Source organism: Hippocampus bargibanti, linkage group LG08, assembly GCF_051943395.1.
Source record: "Hippocampus bargibanti isolate YZ-2025 linkage group LG08, ASM5194339v1, whole genome shotgun sequence".
Taxonomy (NCBI): domain Eukaryota; kingdom Metazoa; phylum Chordata; class Actinopteri; order Syngnathiformes; family Syngnathidae; genus Hippocampus; species Hippocampus bargibanti.
This window is the reverse complement of record NC_142741.1, coordinates 20,818,514-20,842,879: the sequence shown is the minus strand read 5'-3', so window position 1 is coordinate 20,842,879 and position 24,366 is coordinate 20,818,514. Positions and strand designations below refer to the sequence as shown.

General features: G+C 39.8%; 1 protein-coding gene across 4 annotated transcripts in view; it reads left to right on the top strand.

Moving 5' to 3' along the window:
* LOC148894763 (partitioning defective 3 homolog B-like) overlaps nt 1–24,366 on the top strand; it is a 141,775-nt gene that overhangs the window by 97,410 nt on the left and 19,999 nt on the right. For all 4 annotated transcript variants that reach the window (XM_089002561.1, XM_089002560.1, XM_089002562.1 and 1 more), the window contains one exon: nt 23,245–23,321. In XM_089002561.1, the coding sequence (XP_088858687.1) occupies nt 23,245–23,321 (77 nt within the window). The remainder of the gene's footprint in view (nt 1–23,244; nt 23,322–24,366) is intronic.

Below are 24,366 nucleotides of genomic sequence, written 5' to 3'. Positions count from 1 at the left end.
CATCCAGCTGCTCATGCTCAAATCACAAGATCATTGTTGCATCCTCTCAGCTCTCCCTCTGTGGTTGACTCAAACGAGTTGCTGGAATAACAGTACATTATCAAAGTGCTAATGAGGAATCACCTCCCACATTGTTGTCACGTGTCATCCAGCAGTGACTTATTTTGCTTGCCAAATGTAAATATTTCTGCCTGTACGACACCCACGATCTTTCTTTCGATAGGACGGTTATTGTATTGTATCACTTTCTCATTTCCATAATAATTTGATTTTCATTATCTTCCATTTCAAACAGTATGCATGGCAGTATCACCATAGGTGGACAAACCACTCTCACTTACATTATGACGTGAATGCATGGCCGTTGTTGAGTAATTGTCCCGCATCACACTGTGTTATTGAGATGAATTGAAATAGTGAGAATTCTTAGCAAAATATGTTGTTCATATATGGTGCTGGCAGGTAAGGTTAAGTACAGATGGCAATTTATTAATATAAATCAATCTTGGCAAAATACAATATATATTATGTTGCAAGAAAGTGCTATTGACCTGTCTTCGAAGAGACACTCCTTTTTGATACTAAATGATGAAAACCGTGATTTCAAACAACCACATTTAGGATAACTATAGCACAATAGAAATTGGTAAAAAGGATTTGTTGGTCCAAAGAGAGACTATTATACATGCAATCATATTTGCACACACACAGACACACACAAAAATAACTTTCACTTTTAGCATACATCTTTATGTCATCCATGTGGAGGAGCTGGATGATCATATCTCCATTTCAGAGCCTGTCTTGGCAATTACTTGGCTTGGGTTGTTCAGTCCGATGCAGAGCATCAGTATGCTCATTTGGATGTACCTCTCGGGTATCGGCCTTTTAATCACACGACCTCCATCAATTGACTTATATTTTTCCGAGTCTCCTTGATTTGAGGCTCCAACCGTCTTTCCTATGGTGAAAAATAAGTTTTCTAATAAATATTGCGTCCATTTTTTGGGGGGTGGGAGGGGTTTGACTTGGTAAAGATGTTTTCCCCCTATTCCGAACCTGTACATTACTCATGCTAATATTAATGACAAAAGTCTCTTTTATTGACGTATAACGTTTGGGACCCAGCACAATAGAATTTTCACTCATGTACTATTATAAGACTGCCTTGTATCCTGTTGATGCCTATATATCCTGTTGATGAAGACGGAATTCCCAGTTCAAAATGAAGACTGTATTGCTTGTTTCGGTATGTTCCGAATTTTCATACATATTTCCGTTTTGAATGAATGTGTATCCTTCTGCTATTGTTTCTCTCCCGTTCAAGGTATCCAGTGTTCCGCTGCATCACTTCACTATTGTGTGATTCACAATTGGGGAAAATCCCAAACCACAATTGCCATAAAATGCTTTATTTTGATGACTAAAGTCCTAGTATTCTCATTTCCTTCACACTTCCAAGATCCTATTCATTTGTATCAATTGTTTCTAGATACATTCACTATGGTTAAATACAATAACTGTTTCTACCACTGCAGCTTGCAATTAACCAGAAAGCTGTGCCTACGTTCCAAAAAATGCTCTGCACTGACGCTACAATTGCAGGCTTGATAGACATGCCACATACCTTGAATTATACATACTGTATTAGACCTTTTATGGAAATTTGGAGCCAGGCAGAATTCTCTCTCCCTACCCTCGTTTCTATACCAATGCATAAGCACTCAACACCTTTCTTTGCTACTTTCATTCTGACCATGTGATCTCTGCTTTGGTCTTTGGTTGTTTAGGGATGTGCATAGAAGGAACCCTAATACCTTTCATGGAAATAGATTACTATAAAACACTGTGGCTGTGTGTAGCTCGTTGACAGAGTTGAGGTCAATACAGTACAATACAATACAATACATCCTGATTCATATAGATATGTTTATATAGATTAGATAGTTATATACAATCCATCTAGATAAGAGCTTTGTTTGTGCACTTTTTTATAACACAGTGACTCAAGCATGATTTACCTTTAAAAGCTTCAAAGGGGCTATAAAATGTACTAAAAATTAGATTTTCCATAGCTGTTCATGAAGTAGTTAATGGGTTTATGCATTAACTGTCTGTTATTTAGTCAGTCACTCAACCAAGGGGGAAGATTGAGCACAGTGTAATGTAGCACAATAAAATGAAGCGCCATTTGACACAACCTCGAAACTGAATATTTTACGTTATTGTGTTAATATTATATTTGTTTCTGTGGCAACAAAGACCTATTTTCTTATTTGTCATAGGATTTGAATGTGCTACATTTTGTCTGTTTCAACTGCATTATCTAGGAGAGAGAAAAATGTGTCAATTGAAGAGACATGCTATACCTCACAAACTGGGGGGAAAAAAGAAACCCAGTTTACGGGGTTTGCTTTGGAATAAAACCCTGTGATACATATACAGTAAAGTCTCGTTATATCGATATTCAAGGGAGTCCGAAAAAATATCGAAACTTTACAATAAAAACAATCGCACATAGCAATAACCGGGACTATCGATATATCCGACCCTGTTTGCATGTAATTTTCTCCGTGCGTGCATAGAAATAGTATCGATATAACCGGGACTATCGATATATCCGATATAGATATAACGAGACTTTACTGTACTATATTTATGGGCATTTAATTATATGAAGTGTACCAATTTCTTAAGTTAAAACATGTGCATAGATTGGGAGCTGGTAAAAGGACCACAAAAGGGGAGTGATCAGAATTAATTTAGATTACTTACTTACAACTTAAATTACTTACTTACAATAGGAGATGAGTACCAGCAGTCTGTTTGGCCTGCAGTCAGCTCGCTGAAGTAGGTAACTCAGCCAGAAGAAACTGTGCCTACGTCATGCTATGGTATTAGGAAAGTGCATGAGGCTACTGTACAGAGATTTGGCAGTTAAAAGTTTGTGACTCAGGAAATCACTTGATGTTTTGTAGTCGGCTTGGGAAAAGTGACACTACTCAATATTGAAGGGTCTTCTCAAGAAATATTCTACTTTCTACAAATGTGGAGATTCGCACCAAATTCTCTCCAGATTGTTTTTCTTTTTGCAATCACGTGAACGTTTTTTTTGCGGGGGTTCTGTGTGATTGAGATCATGAGTAAGACTTGAACCAAAAAAATTAGTTGATGAGCTTGCGCTTGATTTCCTTTCCTTTGATCTTTGTTGATAACCCTAGTAAGTGAATATCAGCTATGTTAATAAATTCCCAATGTCCTGAGATCTGTCAAGGTAATGGCTTAAAAACTAAAAAAATGAAGAGAGTTTGAATGCAATGGCAAAAACATAGATTGTACGATGACAGTCAGTGCTATAAAAAACGATGATCCGTAGTCAACATCTATCATTGCCGAACTGTGAGAAGACAAAAGAGCTGATTTTGCCAAATATCCGTCTCAAGGATTTGATAGCAGTTAGCATGGTGGAAGTCAGCCCTTGCTTGAATTTGCGCTACTGTGGATTTTCGTCTGGCTTATATTTTTATGAATCTGTTGTGTATGTAATAATGTAGTTGAAGTTTTAATGTTTGTGTGTGTGTGTGTGTGTGTGTGTGCGTGTGTGTGTGTGTGTGTGTGTGTGTGTGTGTGTGTGTGTGTGTGTGTGTGTGTGTGTGCGTGTGTGTGTGTGTGTGTGTGTGTGTGTGTGTGTGTGTGTGTGTGTGTGTGTGTGTGTGTGTGTGTGTGTGTGTGTGTGTGTGCTCGCAGACATGTGCATTTAAATTTAGCCTTGGTTCAGGTCATGGGGTTATAATCCTCAAATCAGATGAAATGGGATCAGTGCCGACCCGGTGAACCCAGACATATTCACGTCTGCATGACTAACTTAAACACATGCACACACCCACGCCGACTGTTGAGATATATTTCCTCTCCCTGTCCCAGTCAATAATAGAGATGCACTTGTGTTCGGAGATTAATTGTTAGTCTGTCTCACCCTACATTTCTTCCTATGTCCCCATGGATCGGGTACCATGAAGCCAAATTCACTTTTGTCTAGACACACACACGCACGCACACACACACACACACACACACACACACACACACACACACACACACACACACACACACACACACACACACACACACACACACACACACACACACACACAAAACTGCATCATGAGGTCACTACAGCAAGTTCCATAGTCATGACTGACTAAAGCAATTAGTGGATGAGTCACTGTTACAGATCTGGAGCCATTAACACTTAAATCATTCACACCAACTGGCTCGGAATACAGTGTTAATGTCTATGTGTATGCAATTGAAACTGCAGCAGTGGTTTCCAGAAGGTGGATTAAAAGAAGTCAATCAAAGCCAAATGCAGCTTCTATATAATTTGGCTGAAGAACAGTAAAAGTTGCAAAATGGAGTGGTTGATGGAAATCCCCTCAGAGCCACATGCATTAACCAATAGGGAAAAAACGCAATAATGACATCAATCTGACTTATTGAAAGCACACATCTGCCATCTCTGCACTGGAGTTGCCAAAACAGGTGGTTCGTTTTCCATAGGCATCTGCAAAAAACTACACAAGTTTTGTTTTTATATGATGAAACATCCTCCTTCCCTTTTAATTAAAGTGGCTAATGAAAGTTTACATCCTTTTTTAAAAACATTTTCAGCAAAAAAGTGTAGACTTTTTCCACACCAGTAAAAAATACTTTCTGAATTAATTTCCAGTTCGAGGAAGAAGCCGCAAAATGCTTTTCAACGAGAAATGATGCACTGTCATCACATAGCTCAACACACACAATTACTGCTATTAGTCACTTAAAAGTGTTGTCATCGCGTGGCACTGCACAGTGGTACACTTACTTCATGAAATGTCTTTCTATACTTGTATGTCATGTCTTTGTTTATCGTGATTGCTTGTTATTGCAATATTAATGTAGCCTATAGCACCTGAGGCAAATTATTTGTGTGTTGTACATACTTGGCCAATGAATGTGATTCTCATGTTCACCATACCTTTATGTCATGGCAACCACCGGACTTTGGAATTCTCTAATGCCTCTGGAGACTTTCGGGCAAATGCATAGTTGAAAATGTCAGTCATTTTTGGGAAAAAGTTAAGTTGATCAAAGTGCTTCAATTCAGTGAGACAACAATCGAAAGCTTACATCCAAATTAACTCCAAACTGCTTCACTTAGAGAGCCTGAAAGGTTCGGAATGACGTGGCCAAAGGTCAGACATGAACTCAATTAAAAATCTTTGTGGTGACCTAACGAGTGCTCTGCACTATTGACATCAGTTACAACATGCTCACACATTTCCAACTAAACATGCTCCCTTCCAATGAACCGCAGTTGCTATTTAGTTTAAGGATGAAATTCAACTTAAAATATTGTTTCTAAGTTCCATGCGATTATTACTGAACTTGTCAGAGGTTCTTCCTTTGACCATATTTTGTATGAATTGATAAAGTTGGTCTCATGTTAGCACACACAACAAACAATACATAACCACACAATTCATATTGGGAGATTGGATTTATTAAAGATCGATTATCACAATGACTGAAACTTTTCTCAAACTGAACTAAAACTGTTGTTGGGGATTTGGGACTGATCGAGTGCTGAGCCATTTTCATCAGATTTTTTTTAAATATCGCATGGAAGTAATTGTCCGCAGAATATAATCTGACACGGAATGGGTGGAACAAAATGGTTAGCATGAGGGAAGTCAGGGGTTAAGGTTGGAGAGATCGTCTGAAAATAAGAGTTGGATTGTGTTATTATAGAGGAATGTTAATATAATTAGTGGATGACTCTGACAATGCTGTCTGGCCCTGGTGCCTCACTGCCCTGACTGCTGATCCTTCACAAAGCACAATGACATCCTGCAGCTGCAATATATGAACAATCAACAGTTTTCTATTGCACATTAAAATATGTCAAAATATGTCAGTAGACATACATACAAAGGCTCGAGTTAACATGTCTTAGGTTATCACTTTTAAACATGTATGACTCAACAAACTAGGTTTCAAAAACTTTGGGTCAAAGCAGCTGTGTGGTTTGATGACCCAAGACTCTTTGGCTGATTGTTGGGCCGAGATCCCAGCATCAGCAGACAAAATTAATAATTTCCTGACATTATAACCTGGAGAAACATTCTTTCCAGGGTGTGCGATAATTATACATCAAAATTGTGAGAAAAAAAAACATTCCATGGTCTCTGATCTCAAATGTTGTGGGCTGTGGGCTCACTGAATGTGAGAAACCAGGCGCGGCTGAAAAATAAATGCTGCTTCGTCTCCCATATTTTTCATGCCAAAATATACATATGTGTATGTGCATTTTCAAGATTGTTGATTGAGGTTCCTACAGTGTATTACAGGCATGCACCCATTTTGTGTATACACAAATTGTACAGTGATTATGGAGTACAATATCTTTATGTTTTGGAGAACAAGGTTGTAAATAGGTTTTTCTGTGTTCAGGGAATTCAGGGTAACCATCTTCTTAACGGCATTCAATCATTAGTATGATGGTCAGTCAACAGGCAGTGTTTCTATCAGTACATCATAATGTAAGCCAGTTGGCCAGTCAGGCTCCCACGAACTATGGGCACTCACTGCCAGACCTATTTGATATTTTATTGTCAGATGCTGATTTCCCGTAATGTATTTGTTATTAAACTATACACACTTTTTTGTTAAATTAATTTTGGTGTAAGAGGCTACAAGTCTATTCTTTTATGAGCACACACGTCTTGGTCACAACTATTTGTAACTCAATTACTTTTCACTACAAATGTTTTTCCAGTGATATACTTTCATTATTGGCAGTGTAATTTTTGGCAAAATGGTTATGAAAGCAAATGTTACACATTCATATTTTCAAGAGATAGAGCTTGACAATAAAGCTGACATTCTGTCTTGAGGAAATATTATTCTGCAGTGTGACACGATTATGCATTGACATACTCGCTTGTAATTAATCCAACATTTACCGTGAAGGCAAGTGTTTCATAAACGGCATGTATTGAAACTTGGACACAGCAAACTCATGTGTTGCTTGTTACAGACATCAGGAGTCTCATGTCAACTTTCAATGAGTACATTTGTTTCCAACCACGAGCTCAACGAAATTGTTGTGTATGTGATTAACGCCAAGTGGATCTCACCTTCTCTGTCACACTCATGACCAGCCCTCCCTGTCACCTCTCCTTCACTTTTATTTTATGTCCGCCCATCTGTGGGTTCAGACTAACTGAAATATCACAGGGATTTTCATTGGCTGAGCTCCACACTAAGAGAGGAGATAATTGGCCAGCTGGGGCCCAGCCGGTGGCATCGCAGTGCAAGTGGCGTGGCACTGGTCAGGCTGGCCGTTGCAGCATTTGCTAGTCGCTTAAATTGTGATTGAGAACTGTCTCTTCCTGTGAATCTCATCTCATTTTCCGTACCGCTTATCCCTCATTAGGGGGTTACTGGAGCCTATCTCAGCTGTCTTCGGGCATGAGGCGGGGGACACCCTGAATTGGTTGCCAGCCAATCGCAGGGCACACAAAGACATACAACAGTCACTCTCACACTCACACCTAGGGACAATTTGGAGTGGTCAATCTGCCTGTCATGCATGTTTTTGGAGTGTGGGAGGAAACCGGAGGACCCGGAGAAAACCCACGCGGGTCCGGGGAGAACATGCAAACTCCACACTTCCTGTGAATGTGATCAGTTATTCAAGTGGCGTCCTTAAAAAAATAATAATAAAATAAAAAAGTGATATACTATAATCTTGCATAAATGGTCACACTCAAAAGTATAAGTACTACATGTGTGTGTGTTTATCCTTATCTTTTCTATAAGGTAGAGATAACCTCTATCTCCCAAGTAAGCATCTGTTATTTGATCTGACTGGATGTCTGTCCCTCTTATTTATTTATTTATTTATTTTCTATTTTGGCTTTTCCCCCAGTTGCTATCTCGTTCGAGACTTGGCAATCCTTACATTGGCACATTTTCTCAATTATAGTGGAGTCTTGACTCTAGACCATCCATCCAGCTAGCCATTATCCATACCACTTATTCTTATTATGCACGGTGCTTGGAACTTTCCCAGCTGACCCCACACACACCATTTTAATGCATGGATGGCACATGGAGGAAAGTTGTTGATGTGCCAAAAATACAATGTGCAAAGGCTTAAGTGAATGTCCCAAATAAACTGTTTTTGTGGTGCCAGTACCATTATGAAATTCACTTCACATAGCTGCACTTAAGTTGTACCGAGTGGTAACCAGCTACCATACGGCATTATTGATAAGATCCCCCCTGCCCCAATGTGAATCAAACATTGACTAGCCATCTGTTAATGTTAATGTAGTGTCTAAATACTTAACAGATGTATAGAGGTGATGTTTTACTGCCATGTTGTAACTATCAATAAAGTTGAAACGAGTCCAAATTTCACTGTTTTCTATCCATTTTCTCACCATTTCACTTTTTTTCACTTTTGTATTTTGTTTCAAGCTCTGTCGTCTCCCTTTCTTGTGTGTGTGTGTGTGTGTGTGTGTTTCTGTTTCTGTAACCACCCCACCCGCTCACTGCTGCATCTGTCCCCTCCCTCCTGTACCACGGATCTTGACCAATCACGTGCGGCTTTAACCAAAGACTGGAGGCGGGGAATCGAGGGGGAAAAATGTCGGCTGCCATTTCAGGAGGTCCAAGAACCATCTCGTTCACGAACGACACATCACTTATTGTGGCACTCCGTTTGTTTCCCGAAAAATAGTTCATATGCCAAGGTTATATTCTCGCGAATTTAACATTCGTGAGGCGAAAGGTTCCTTTGCTAAAGCGTTCGTAAACCAAGGTATCACTGTATAATGTTTTAAATGTTCGGCTCACTGTCAAGAGCTATTCCGGTTTTGTAATATTCATTTTTCTTCTTTAGTGGTGAGTCGCACACGCAATGTTTTTCCTAACTCTGTAATACTGGTACACCTTTACCATTTCATTAAGTAGCAGAGTGGGTTAATCTAGAGGAAATGAGAGGTGGAGGTTAGTCACCGTGGATTAGTTTGGTCCCAGACTTCAAGCGCTCTTTTTCCACTCTGGAGATAATCATGGCCAGGTTAGCCAGGAAATTAAGTGACTGACTTTCAGTGACTTTCTAATCCCCACCATGCTCTCCGCTTACATTTCTGGTCCATTCCCACACCACTCATTTTTGTGTGTGCTTCTCTACTCTGCTGCATCCCGCCTGGACCGGAGCAAAGTCTACTGCTGTTGGAGAATTCTAGATGAAGCTAATTTCTCTTTTGTGGCTATTCATTTCACAAATAAATTGACTTTTGTTAACATTATTTTATTATTGTTTTTATTTTTGTATTTGTATGTGTAAAATACAGGATCACATTTGGATACACATCATGCTGCTGTTGTTAGATAAAAAAAATAATAAATATATCTTTCTGTTAAACAAACGCCATGATTGACTTGTCTCTTGGCTTTCTGGCATTTGGGCTTTTATATTTATTAGATGGCTGTCGTCATGTACTTCATTCACATACCAAACAAAACGTTCACTCTACTTTGACTTCTTCCCTATTAAAGGCATGTCATCCAGCACTAAATGAAACGTTGCCTACATGTTCCTCACTTCTTGTCCACTTACACTGGCACATATGCACCCATTCAAATTTTGCATGAATGCTGTTGTCCGAACTTTGTCAGAGCGAAAACATCACACAAGAATACTTAGTGTATCTCAAGCTTAGGTCTGGGTTGATTAATGACTTTCCTGAATTGTACGATTTGTGACTTTTGTGCCAAGATGTGCCCGATTTGCCTGCAGTCAAGCAGTCGACCACAGTGTGTGTGTGTGTGTGTGCGTGTGTGTGTGTGTGTGTGTGTGTGTGTGTGTGTGTGTGTGTGTGCGCGTGTGCGTGCGTGTGTGTGTGAGAGAGAGTGCGTGTGTACGTTTGTGTGTGCGTGCGTTTGTGTGTGTGTGTGCGTTTGTGTGCGTGTGTTTGTGTGCGTGTGCGGGCATGCGTGCGTAAAAACAACAATCATATTAACTGGCAAGATGCTGCAGAGTTGCTTCCATCATATTACATCTCCATCTATCCTCCTCAGGTGGACACCTGTTCCCCTTCTCTGTATGCAGAGAAGGAAAAAGAAACATTCTGTTTTGTAGTCGGGCCCTCTCCAGAGCTACTGTATGCATTCTTTTGTGACAATTTCTTTGGGACTGAATGATAGCGGTTGCATGTTCTGATATACTATATGTATTTATGCTGTAATACTTGCTGGCTGGGAGATAGCAAAAAATGCTTCAAATCCCCAAATAAAAATCCAATCGAGTTTTCTACCTTCGGAGCTGACAGTAATTTCCAACCTACGGCTCTCATTTCTGCTGCATCAACGTTCTTTTACGTCATTCTGGCATCACCTAATTGTACACCCTTCAACTTCTCCCTCAACCATACTTTCCACAATACTTCTGTTCCCCCAGTCTTGTTTGGAATTCACCTCTCTTTGTTCCCCCTAATCCACGAAGGGGAAGTTTTTGAAGTGGGGAAGTTTGGAGTTAGACAGACAGACACACTCAGGGGTGTCCATTGCTATGTGGGGGGTAGAGGAACAGGGGAACAGGGATATACTATCTGGGTGGTAGGAAGGAAGCTTAGAGAAAAGTAAATTATCTTTCTTCACTTTCACTTCCTCACTGCACTTCTTCAGATGATCCCTCTCTGTATGGCCCCCTATATTCCAGCATCACCTCTGACTCACTTTCTTTTGCTCTGCTTATCAACTCCCCACCTTGCGTTTTCAAGGACAAGCTCAGAGAACACCATGTGTGTGTTTGCGTGTGTGTGTGTGTGTGTGTGTGTGTGTGAGAGAGAGAGAGAGAGAGAAAAAAAGAGAGAGCGTGAAACTTGTGTGTTAGTATAGAGACATACAGTTTGTAACGCTGCCTGTGTATTAGCTCTGATGTCTTGCGTTCTTTTTTCAACAGGATTTGCCGCGGTGACTAATCCTATCTCCTGTGCTATCACCTTACCTTCTTTCTGACTACCATTTAAAAATAATTTTTACCCCTACTGCACTTGCCTGCCCTACACTTATGTCATTCTAAGCTTGAAGCAGTATTTTGGAAATATTTGTTTTGAACACCGTAGACTCAAAACACCCTAGACTTAAAAAAAAGCTTCATTTTAAATGGCAAGTTGTGTCCATAATTTCTAAAATGGCTTCAAATGACTTCTACTGAGCGTATTTTAATAAGATTCCACCGCATATAGCTATATTTTACGTTTTAAGACTTGCACTGAATATTCAGGAAGTCTTGTTTTTGAGTTGGTGACGAGTCCTTACGTGACGTCACGAAAGGAATGCCCCTGACCGAAAAAAAGACGCATTGTAGCGGTCCTTCCATCACGTCAATGTATTTTGCTGTACTTGTTTGGTCTGGGGACCTCGTGTTGCACCCAAAAGCCACCAGAAGAGGGCGTCCAAGCTCCATATAAGGAATTTATCAGCCTGTGGAAACGGAGGTGGCCACAGGAGGTCGCCATTTTGTGCCTCTCCCCCCAATGTTGCCTCATAATGGCACAGAATAAATTATTTAATCGATTGCAAACATGTATTCTTTCTTCTTCAGAACTATTTGAATCATATTCATAACTGGATGTGTAACAAGAAAGCATATTATCCGAATCTGAAGCCATTGTCTTGATTCTGCAGCAATGCAAGACGTCTTGGCGTGACGTCACGAACTGGGGGCGGGACTTTCTGAAAATGCCCAATTCACAGCTCAATTTTTTGCAGATTTTGGACACTTTAAGTCATTTTATTGGTGTTTCGCATTTGAATTAAAATATCATACTGCGTGTTTTGGGTATTTTATATGCTATAAAACGTTTTTCTGATGTCAGTTAAGAAACAAAAAAAGTGACGTTTAAGGCCTCTTCTATTGTCTCAGAATTAGTATGCCTTATTTATCTTCTGTGGACACAGAAATGATTCTCTTCCAGTTGGATTTGAAATTAAACAATGTGTTGAAATGCAGACTTTCATCTTGAATTGAAAAGTGCGTACATTATATATGCTCCTACTTTTAAAGGTACCAATAATTGGTAAGTTTAACTCATTCACTGCCATTCACAAATTTATTCGGAATAGTTGTGTTAGGTTTATACTGTCTACTTGTTGTCTAATTTAAACAGATTATTTTCTTACAGACAGTGGCTTTTTTTGGTGTTCAATTACCTTACGACGAAGGCGGAAATATACGGCGAAACATTTAAGGTAATTGAACACCTAAAAAAGCCACTGTCTGTAAGAAAATAATCTATTTTAATTTATTCGGAAAATGAAAATTTGACAGAGCGCCATTCCCGAATTTGTTCAGGTTTTCTTCTTTCATGCATGAGTGTTGATAAAGCGCTGCCCGTGGCTTCTGGCAATTTTTTTTCTTTTCCACAAGGGGGTGGTATTTCCCTTTTTTCCATGTTAACGCTTTGTTCCAGCTTTAGCTGTTGTTAAGTAAAAGTCAGCTTTATTGTCAAATATGCTAAAATGCATGACATGACGTATTAAAGCGCTATACAAACCAATATGTATGTATTGCATTGTATTCTGGACTGCCGTCCTCATTTTAAGCTCATATCACTCCAGACCCATATAATTTAGGAATTAATTCTTTTTTTCTGATGAAAGAAGATAGTCTAAGGTTTCTAAGGCTGTATTTAATGGTTATGCAGTTCTAAAACTCAATATTCTGTGGCTCCTGTAATGTGAGTAAAAATGACAAAAACCCTGGCGCTTGTCACGGTTTGCGAGGTGGTGATGGCGGGTGCGGATCCCAAATAGCAGGCAGGAGGGAGCAGGAGGTTGTTTGACAAATTGTATTAAAATAAAGGTCAGCAGGAGCAAAATGTAAAACATTTTGAAAAAATACAAAGTAGCAAAAGAAGACCAAAAGTAAAAGTCCGCCACGGTTAAACAAACACATACACAATGCATGCAGCAAACAATGAACCGACAACGGATGGTCGTGCCGGGTGTCCTTTTAAGTGACAGTGATTATAACGACCAGCACCTGTGCAGGTGCAGGCGGGGCCGACAGCGCCCCTGTTGGTCGCCAACCAGATCATGACAGCGCTGGAGTGGACACATATTTTCACATCGTCTGGCAGTGAAAGCGTTAATGACATTGTGGAAAGCATAGCAGTCCGGTCATTGAGCTCCATTGAGATTTACTGTGTGAAACCTGCCACCTACTTCAAACATTGCAATTGCTATATTTTAATGTTTTTTGCAACTGCATACAAAAATACACATTGTTGTATAGTCTTATATAGTTGGTCTGTGTGTGATATTTTCGAAAGAACAGGATGCCAATGGCACACTTTGCATTAAGTAGTATTAATTGCATTCACCAGACTCCCTCCGCCGTGTGCATTTAGAGGAATTGACCTTCCGTAGTCTTAATTGTACCACAAGTTAAACCGCTGTGACATTTAACAGTGCTCCAGTCTTAACTCGTGGCCATCTATTCGAGAGTGTCAGTGACATTTCCGCGAGGAGACGTTTGTGAATAAACATGCCTGATGTGCATTGTTAACAAACTAAACAGAAATCACAAAATTGCATTCTTATTAAATGCTCACGTTTTTGCTCTGCCTCTGCCACTCTGGTCTTGAGATACAAATTTTTGTTGTGCTCCATATTCTTGCTCGTTGGACTGCCACGCCCCACCATCTCTCTAAGTGAGGGTTTACAGTCCAATAGTGCAAAGTGACCTTAATGGGGTTTGTCTGCCGAGATTTCATGGGCATGTTGATCAATAGCAGTGACTCAGCAATCACTTTGCCAGGTGCTGAAACTTATGGTTTCAAAACTTAACTCAGCAGCCCGCTGCCTTCACTTTGCCATGTAAACATGTACAAAAACACCACCCGAGGCAACGCTTTCTTGAATGCTCTCACATATTGTAAATTACAAGAATTCCTATGGATTTATTAGTTAGCTTGTCCCTCGTGTAGCTCGATCCAAAAATCAAACATTAGAAAATTACTAAGCATTTTTTGTATTGCATTGATGCAACCATTGTACACATAGGATAACATCTTTGTCCATCCAATATTATATTTGACAAACTGTTGTATTTGTATTTTACTTGCCATAATTTCCAGTGTATATGGTGCACCGGAGTATAAAGCGCACCCCCAATGAATGGTGTATTTTCAAACTTTTTCCATATATAAGGACTACAGTATAAGATATACTTTCAATGAATGAAAAACGTTTTCCAAATATAATACATAAATATATGAAGGTTTTCCAAATATAAAGCACACCACATTATAAAGCACTACAGTAGAGGTTGGGGTTACCTTACTTCTTCTATGGGGGGAAATTAATCAATATTACTTCACATTTAACGGTCACCTGCATATAAGGCGCATGGTCAACTTTTGAAGAAAATCAAGGCTTTTGGGTGTGCCTTATACACCGGAAAATATGGTACTTATATTCTCATCATGGGCCAAAAATTGTATCTTTCTTTGTTGTGTTCAAAACACACATTCTCTCCCAGTGGTTCTTGCAACCATTGGTGTCATCTATAGATATTCGGGCTTCACACGATACAAATATAAGATTGTACATAACTTTAGCTTTCATTCGATACTTTACATGTACACCCATTCTTACAAACAGCATAAGCAAGCGATCAGACGCGGTGGAAATGTGTGGAACAGTAGACAATCACAGTCCATCTTTTCCTTCACTGCATCGGTTTGCAGGGGAAGAGGTAAACAAAATAAAATAAATGAGAAGTAAACAATGACTAAAAGCATCATTAAACGTGCAGCTAATGGACAGCCATGACTTGGCAATATCTTCCCACAATGTTTTTGACACGTTTGATCGCTACCGTTGCATGTATGGCAGTAGCTCCAAAGTGATGTCGAGTAAATTAAGCCAGGGTGCAAGTTAAAGCCAACAAAACTGGCAAAACAATAATCCTGTTGAATGATTTCAACAAGGAGAACCCAACAAGTAATGATGTGAAAAGCATCATTATGTGCGAGCACAGGCCGCCACTGGGCCAGACAAACATTCAATCGTGTCATCTATTGTCCATGCCCCCGACCCATCAAAACATTGCACGTAGGAAAAAAACACGTACTTGTTTGAACTGGTCCATGTTACCCAAAAGTTCAGAAACCACTGCCATAAAAAAAAAAACATTCCTTATTTTAAGACTCCGAAAAGTTGCAATTGTCCACTTCCACTTGATATTTACTCTATTTGGTATATGTTCTGCTGACAAATTGAATTCAGACAATGTGTTTGCAGGCAACAAAATATGTGAGCTTGGTGACAGGATGAATAACGACATAGGGGAAACTTGCTTGGTTACTGTTATCATTTAAATGAGTGCATGGTGGCCCACATGGTAATATTGATTATTTAGCAAGCTAACTGAGTAATGTTAAACACATTTCTAATAATCCTTCTCCATTATGGGGGTTATGCTGTGGACGTGTGCTAAGGGAAATCCCGCAAAATGGCAATATGTTATTTGAATACACCCTGGGCATGATTTTTCTAACATTTAGTTTTTACATTTGTTCACTAACATTTAGTAGTTTTTAAAGACTGTGAACACACTTGTGTACAAGACTGTGTACAGGTTTATTAATATTTTCTTGCTCTCCCTTGCAGGTTGACATTATAAATGAGAAAATGTTTTCAACGACCTTACCTGGTAAAATAAATGAAATAATGTGCGAAAATAGTTTCATTATTCTGCTACAGTTTCATGATGACTATTGGCTTGAACGAGATATTGATCAACATTTCAGCACTCCTTTGTTTTCAGCCCATTTTCAAAGTCCTCTCCATCTCAATGTTTATTTGAATTTAAATGGGTCCCCTCACACCCTCTCGTTGCACACTCCCCCATTAAGAAAATAAGCGCAGATTCTAATGCACATCAATTATGTTGTTCTGCAAGGCCAGCAGTTGCGGCTTGCTCAATTAAAAGACATATTTCAAAAGTTTGTTTGTGACGTTTTGTGTGCGTGTGTGCATGTGTGTGTGTGTGTGTGTGTGTGTGTGTGTGTGTGTGTGTGTGTGTGTGTGTGTGTGTGTGTGTGTGTGTGTGTGTGTGTGTGTGCGTGAGTGTGTGTGAGTGAGTGTGTGTGTGTGTGTGTGTGTGTGTCTTTTGCTTAGCCAAGACTTGCTGAAACGGGACTAATCTCAAAATAACATGCTAACTCAGATCATTTAACTCTTACCTAAAAATAAATTGAATTCAGTCAAATACATACAAACAACACAGTAATATACTTTCCCTTACCGTGTCCCAAAATGTCACTTAACCTGCTTAAACCACCCACAAATTATTAGCAATGTGATGGAGAAATCAACATTCAAATTCTATCAGATATGTGACACCGGTCTTGCTCAGAGCTCGTTGCCGCAATATCACAAATCTTGATCATGCAATCACCTTTTTATTCAATGGAAAAGACAACAAAAAATTGAGTTGCCCACAGAGGTATACCAGGTTTGTACCGCGGATTGGTGGCTTTCTAGACATTGGTTATGGTTTTTGTTGTCCATTGATGTTCACACTGTTTGCAAAAGCGCTGTCTGCAAGAGAAATTCAACCTACTCATAAGGGACAGATTTATAGCCAGAAGAGAAGCTGAAAATAAAGATGAAGGAGAGGCACTACTTGGATTAATGGCGAAGCTATATATTCACTGATAAGAGTGGATTGGCACCTTGAGGACCACTGTACATGATTGTGCACACGAGGAACATATAGATCCTAATTAAGAGTGTACGTGGAGGATGGGTGTTTTGTAGCACTCACAGGACCGCGGTATTTCACTTGAGTAGTGCAAGATTGGAGTGAGAGAGGAGACCACAAGTGCCTTAATTGAGATGCTCCGTCCATGGCCGTCTTGAAAAATGATGTGAAGAGCGTGTTGAAAGAAGAGAAATGAAGCTTTCATGATGACTTCTTCCATGCTCACTGTGCTGTGAAATGTCACCGGACCATTTAGATACCAGTGCTCCTCTTCAGCCTCTGCCATCTGTGACAAAAGGGAGAGTGTGAAGGAGCATGATGTGTATATGTTGGCACAACACACTCGCCTGTCATATTGTTTGCATTGCACTGTACTCATATAACAATGGTAAATTCTGCAATCTAACGTCATCCCCCACTCAACACCTCACACACAATATAATACAACAGTGGCGTACGCTCCGAGGACAAAAGTATTAGGACATCTGTGGAGCTTGACGAATATGGGGGAAGAAGCTGTTTAAATGTCTGCTGGATTTGGTGCGCATGGATCAGTAGCACTTGACTGAGAGGAGTAGCTGGAAAAGGTGGTGGGCAGGGTGTGGAGGGTCCAGTCGAATTTTTCGAGCTTTTGTCTTGATTCTTGCAGTGTGCAATTCCTTGAGAGTACGTAGGTGCCAATGATTTTTTTTTTCTGCCGTCCTAACTGTCTGTTGAAGTGGGATTTTGTCAGAAGATGTTACATGTGCACAAACATTGTCTGTCTCGTACAAATCCACACAGTAAATGAAGGTGTCTTGGGCAAAGCGAAGTGAAAACAGATAGCGGAGTAAGCCATGTTGCATCCTCTTGTGTCAGGACAATTGCTTCACTTTGTATTACGCATGCAAAAATATGCATACATTACACTTTTATGTAACTTTAATGCTTAAAGGGTAGATGTGCACATGCATGCTTTTATAAAAAAGGTATGTTTTCTTCTTTTTTCCCCAGTAAATGAACATATGATGAAATATAGCTATTTTCGAATGCTGATAGCTAAAGAAGGTATTTTTTTTAAAAGCTGAAAAAAAAATCAGCTCATTTGTCTTTTGCTAGGTTGCATGTTTATATTGCAATAGAACACAATCTGTAGCACTTGCAAAACGGTTCAAAATTTTGCCCCCGTGATAATGGGTGGCATTCAACCAGGTCATATCTATCGCACAAGGTTCTATCTTTTTTGTATTATCCCAGCTGAAAAGGTACAAATACAGCAGATACAAATTCCAGAAAGTGATGAATATTTCATTCAACTCGATTGTCATAAATCATTGTAATCGTCAAACTGCGATTCATTGAGTTTGTCTAAAACCCTGCAGTTGTGCTTCACGGGGTCATAGTGATATCTTATGATGTGCAAAAATATGTGAAAGTATGTGGCAAATTGAAGAGCAGTTTCCAAAATGTATTGTTTCACCCTTCCTCTGGTAATCATGGCTACTTTGAAATATCGCGGGTAGTTGGGTATCTGTAGTGTCACATTTGTGGCCTTGTGGCTGTTGGTAATATTTAATGGTCCAATAAACTCCACATCTGTTGTTTCTCCATACTTCGTCAACTGACATGTATATATTATTACATGCTCGTGTGTGTTTTTGTTTACGCTGCCTTTCCTTTGGCTTTCAACAACCATCTGTGCTTCGGTACCAACACTATTTTTTTTCTCTGCCCGTCCAGTTTATCCCTGACTGTGAAACAGAACCAAACAAAATTTTGACGCTGGAAATAAATATACAAACGCACACGCATGCCCGGATGCACATACACACACACACACACACACACACACACACACGCACACGCACACGCACACGCGCACACACACACGCACACACACACGCACACACACCTGCTGTTGGTTGGCTTCCCTAATGGTGTTCTCATATTTATTTCACATTTGCAAACATCGATTTGTTCAAACAATAGATTCCCAAGTGATAATGTTAGAATGGTTGTACTCCTTCATATGGAAAGTTCAGACCACATATCCTCTTTCAAACTTCCAAGCAAATTGAAGGTTTTTTTCAACTATGAGCCTCAATCGATGAGAAGGTTTCTTCAGCCGCCATCTGTACAAAAGTGAAGGTTTCGGACGTTTCGCCTCCTATCCAAGAGGCTTCGTCAGCGAACTAAAGTCTGACTGGTCGTATCGGCCCCATTTATATATCCCTAATGTCCAGATATGGTGGCGCCGGACACAGCTATGATAGGTCCCTACACTCAGGTTGGGGGGGGGGCAGAGGACCCCTCCCTGTGGCCCCACTGATTGTTCCTACATTCCTGACTAACGACTGGCCTATTACCCCCACTCCCCCCGGTATCACCTTATCAGCATAACGACCCTCATCAGCATTGCGAAAGTTGCCTAACCTGTTTTGCCTAAGCAGGCTATTGTATGAACGATCCAAATTGAACCTCATCCCACCAGATCGGTTTAATGAAGGATTTTGTTGTTTTATAAGAATCGCTTCTTTTACCCCCCTTTCAAACCATCTATGTTCTTTCGCTAAGATTTTAACCTCATTGTCGTCAAATGGGTGGTTGCTAGCTTTTAGGTGCAAATGTACTGCCGATTGAGGTCCACTTATATTATCCCTGCGATGTTGATAAAGTCTTTTTTTGAGAATTTGTTGAGTCTCCCCAATGTACTGCTCTTTACAATTTTCATTCTTACAATGTATGGAATAAACTACATTACTTTGTTTTTCATTTGGTAGCCTATCTTTTGGATGCACTAATTTTTGCCTTAACGTGTTTATCGGTTTGAAATAAGTAGGAATTTTATGTTGCCAAAGGACTCTTTGTAATTTTTCAGAAACTCCTGCAATGTACGGTACTGCTACTCCTCTCCTTTTTGTATCTTGAGAATTATTGGTTTCATTCGCTATTCTTTCTTTCTGACATTTGTTGAATGACCACTGAGGGTACCCACAGTTAGTGAGTGCTCTCCTGATATGTTTTGACTCCTTTTCTCTACCTTCAGTGCTAGTTGGTATTAGTTTAGCCCTATGCTGGAGGGTTCTGATAACTCCTAGTTTATGTTGTAAAGGGTCGAAAAGTAAGTATTGGTCAGTGTGCGTAGCCTTCCTAAAGACTTCTTTTTGGTGAGGTTCAATTTGGATCGTTCATACAATAGCCTGCTTAGGCAAAACAGGTTAGGCAACTTTCGCAATGCTGATGAGGGTCGTTATGCTGATAAGGTGATACCGGGGGGAGTGGGGGTAATAGGCCAGTCGTTAGTCAGGAATGTAGGAACAATCAGTGGGGCCACAGGAGAGTAGGGACCTATCATAGCTGTGTCCGGCGCCACCATGTCTGGACATTAGGGATATATAAATGGGGCCGATACGACCAGTCAGACTTTAGTTCGCTGACGAAGCCTCTTGGATAGGAGGCGAAACGTCCGAAACCTTCACTTTTGTACAGATGACGGCTGAAGAAACCTTCTCATCGATGGACCACTCCTGTACGACTGAGAGCTTACACAGACGTATGAGCCTCAATATTTAGTGGTGTTCTGAAAGACACTGTAATGTCAATTCAAAAAAGGTTTGTAAAAAGTTGTACAGTAAATGACAATTGCTGAACGCATACGAACATAACTATTTAATACAGTGATACCTCGGCTTACGAACGCTGTAGCTGACCTTATGATCGTTAAATTCGTGAGAATATAATCTTGGCATACAAACTATTTTTCGGGAAACACACAGAGCGCCCCAATGAGTGATGTGTCGTTTGCGAACAATCCGGTTCTTGGAGCGCCTAAGAACGAGCTGGAAATGGCAGCCGACTTTTTTTGTCCTCTATTCCCCGCCTGCAGTCTTCGTTTAAAGCCACACGTGATTGGTCAAGATCCGTGGTAGAGGAGGGAGGGGACACATGCAGCAGGACACACGCAGTGGGGGGGGGGGGGGGGGCGTTACAGAAACACAGAGCTGCACATGAAGAACACGAAAGGCAGAGGACAGAGCTTGAAACAAAAAAAAACAAAAGTAAGAAGGTGAGAACTTGGCTAGAAAACAGTGAAATTTGGACTTGTTTCAACTTTATTGATAGTTCAAAGGCAGAGTGTAGACCAGATCCAGTCTGAATCATGCTGAATCAAATTGATAGAACAGCTTGATTTTTTTCAGGATTTTGAAGCCACTTCTTTTTATTTATTTATTTAGTATGCTGCTGTCTTTTTTTGAAATTGAATATAAAATAGTGGGGTTGTAAACAGCACTTGTCTCTGTGGTGTGTCACATTTGAAAGTCATTATTTTCACTACATTAGAACTCTAATGTTCATACTGTTTAGTCTCAATCCCTTGAGGTGTGAGATTTTTTTTTTTTTTTTTTTTTGCACTTCACCTTTATCCCACTGGCTTTTGATAATGCAAATCACACAATTCTCGTCCCTTAGAAGTCTCCTTAAAGCTCTAGAGGCCAACAATTTAAACCTGATGAAACACATGAACATGTTTGTTTGCCATTTGGCAGTTCTTAAGAATGAGACACTATCCCTCAATGCATTAGTTGGTGTGAAATCATTTGGAGGAAACTAAGACAAATTCACCGAATTATTCACCGTTAATCACTGCAGTACGATTCGGGTCTGATCAAAAATCAATAGCTAGATCCAATTTGCATATTTTCAAGAAACCATTGTCAGCGTTGATGTGGGATGTCTGGAGATGCAAAGTACAACACAGACTATTATTTACTTTATTGTTAAGATGACTCGATCAAATATTGTCTCTCCGACTCCATCTGACTCTATCCATGTTTTATTTTCATGTTTTTTTTTCTCCTCCTGACCTTTTTGTTGGGTGTTGTAATCACCCAGCCTTTCTTATTTTCTCACCCCTTGAGCTATCTTGTTTGATTCACATTGTTAATGTTTCCATCACCTCGCCACACCGTCAGGCCTTTCTTCACCCAATTCTCTTCTTCCCGTTATAATCCCCTTCTCATGTCTTTCCTCCCACCGCCTCTTCGCTCAGTGGCTTCATTATATCCGTTCAATGTATTTCAACCGCTCTGGCTCATTTACTTCTCATTCATGCAATCTCTCTTTTTTCCTTTCTTCTCCAACCAATAGCCTTTCATTCATTCACTCCACATATCTGTCCCCCGCTAATATCCCACTATCTGTATACCTGAGATATTAGAGCTATAAAGACAGGTGTTCAAAAGAAAGCGATGCCATCAAATGTGCTTTATATCTCTCCTGGCATCATTCCCTTGAATGCAAAGTAAAGAGGATGTGTGAAATATCTCACGCTCAGACCTTTTTATGTTGACAATATTACCGCGATTCGAAAGGAGAAGAACCTAGTTTCTTTTTTGTTTTGTTTTTGTTTTTTTTAATATCCATTCCTTTGTCTTCTTCCTTGGACATGTGCAAACACTTCACCAATGCCTTAGTTGTGTTTTCTTGGGTGTGATGCTTACATAGTGCTCTATTTCACGGTGTGTAAACAAGCTTTACATTTGGGTTATTTCCGTGACATGTGATGTGCTGGCAAAAAGCATGTGTACTTTTGATAAAGGTATTGTTCGAATGCTGTCCAACAATCTTATATGTATCACATCCCGCTCTCTGGAGTATGTTAAACGGAGTTGCATTTACACGTTTCCATATGATCTCTACTGAGAGTACGTTTTGGGTTGTGATGTTTCAAGTTAAGTTGGAGTCTTTCATAGGAACTGCAAAAGCTCAAATATCCCCTATGAATAGACCGGGATAAGCGCGCAGACATTCTGAGTGTTGGGGAAGCAAAGAATGAATACGTGGGGGAACATATATTATTTCCCGAGTAGGAGATGAAACATGACTGTGAGTTGGAGTGAAACATTCACAAAAAAATCCCGTCAAAAGAGACCATTTCCACCTGTCGGCTCAAACTCTTAAGTCCCTAATAACTAGCCTTTGTCAATCCTAAATTATATCCTTATCACTCACACACAGGTACAGGAATATACAAACTAATGAGTTTATATTACACATTTTTATATGCGCATTTTTACTGTTTAAATACTTATGTTAGCAATTTACAAGTCATATTATCTTTCTGTTTAAGAATATTTTCCCATTGAAAGTGTCAGGGTTGTGTGTGAAACTGCTGAGGGAAGAGGAAGGCCACGCAAAAGGCAGCATGAGATAGGCTAAGACTGTGGAATACTTTCATTTAACCGTAAGAAAACATCAGAAGCATCAGTGAGTGTTAGGAAGCCACAGGATCAGACATACAGTGTCACCAAGCCTTGAGGGAACCTGAGGGGGTCTTTCCAACCTTCTTTGTCTTGAATATGCTAAAATTGCACACTAAACATTGATCCACAGACACACGAACGCAAGCACAACTTTTGCTTTATCTGTTGCAGATTCTGGCCAGAGGGAAAGATCATCAAATCGTACCACAATATGAAGAGGTGGAGCGTCGGTATGCCTCCCTGCCAAGGTACTGATCTTGTTTCTTTACTTTTGGTTTCTCCCGCTCCCCACTCTCCCAAATACCTACCATTCTAATATATTGTCTCACTCCACCAATCCAGGCGTTGAAAAGAAAAAAAAGAACCATATGTGACTCTGTGTTCTACTCCCAATTGACACAAAATATCATACTGCGTGTTTTGGGTATTTTAGATGCTATAAAACATTTTTCTGATGTCAGTTAGGTAACAAAAAAGTGACGTCGGTTGTCCTTTAAGTTCTTGGGGGATTCTGCATGACATTCCATTCTATGAATCACATGCTCAACTGTGCATACCAAGACGTTTTTGTTCATGTAATGTGTTCCACTTTTTGGCCGCTCAAGTGGAATACACGAAACAATAACGTCAGATTTACTCTTCAATGCCTGAAAAGAACGACAATATTCTTTTTAATCAGCCAATTTGGGTTTTCGCAATTGAATTCTGCCAAATATCATAATCAGCCTCTGCCTCAAAATTTGCATCTTACCGGTGTTGTAGTTTCTACTGGGTTCTGTTTTGTGCTACGCTAAGACCATAAAATGGCTAAAGGTCAAAGTTGCAGTGCAAAGTTTGTGAAACACTTGTTGGGGACAAGTGATGGACCACAGATGCTTCCCCACCGTTTACACATGTCCCTCTTAATGGGAAACACAGTTGTAGATATTGAGTATTCTCTATGCATCACCGGTGCCTTTTAGCATCTCAATTTTCAAGGCAATCCCTTACTTCCAAGCCTACGTGTGTATCATTACATTTTTTTTTGCATTTGTATACTTATGTGTGAAGTCACTCACCTATCATTTTTTGACGGTCCTGCTTGCCTCAAGTAAAAATACATTAATAAAAATAACAAATTAAATCGAAACGCTTGTCTAAAGATAAAAGTTGCGTGTAAAATCAAACTGTGAAATGGGATAGTGATTGCAACTTTCGTCACACCTCCAAAGACTCAACAAGTCAGCAATAGATTGCCAGTTTAATACTGTAAAGGAGTAAAGGTACTCTGTTACTGAACTTGTGTAAGAATCA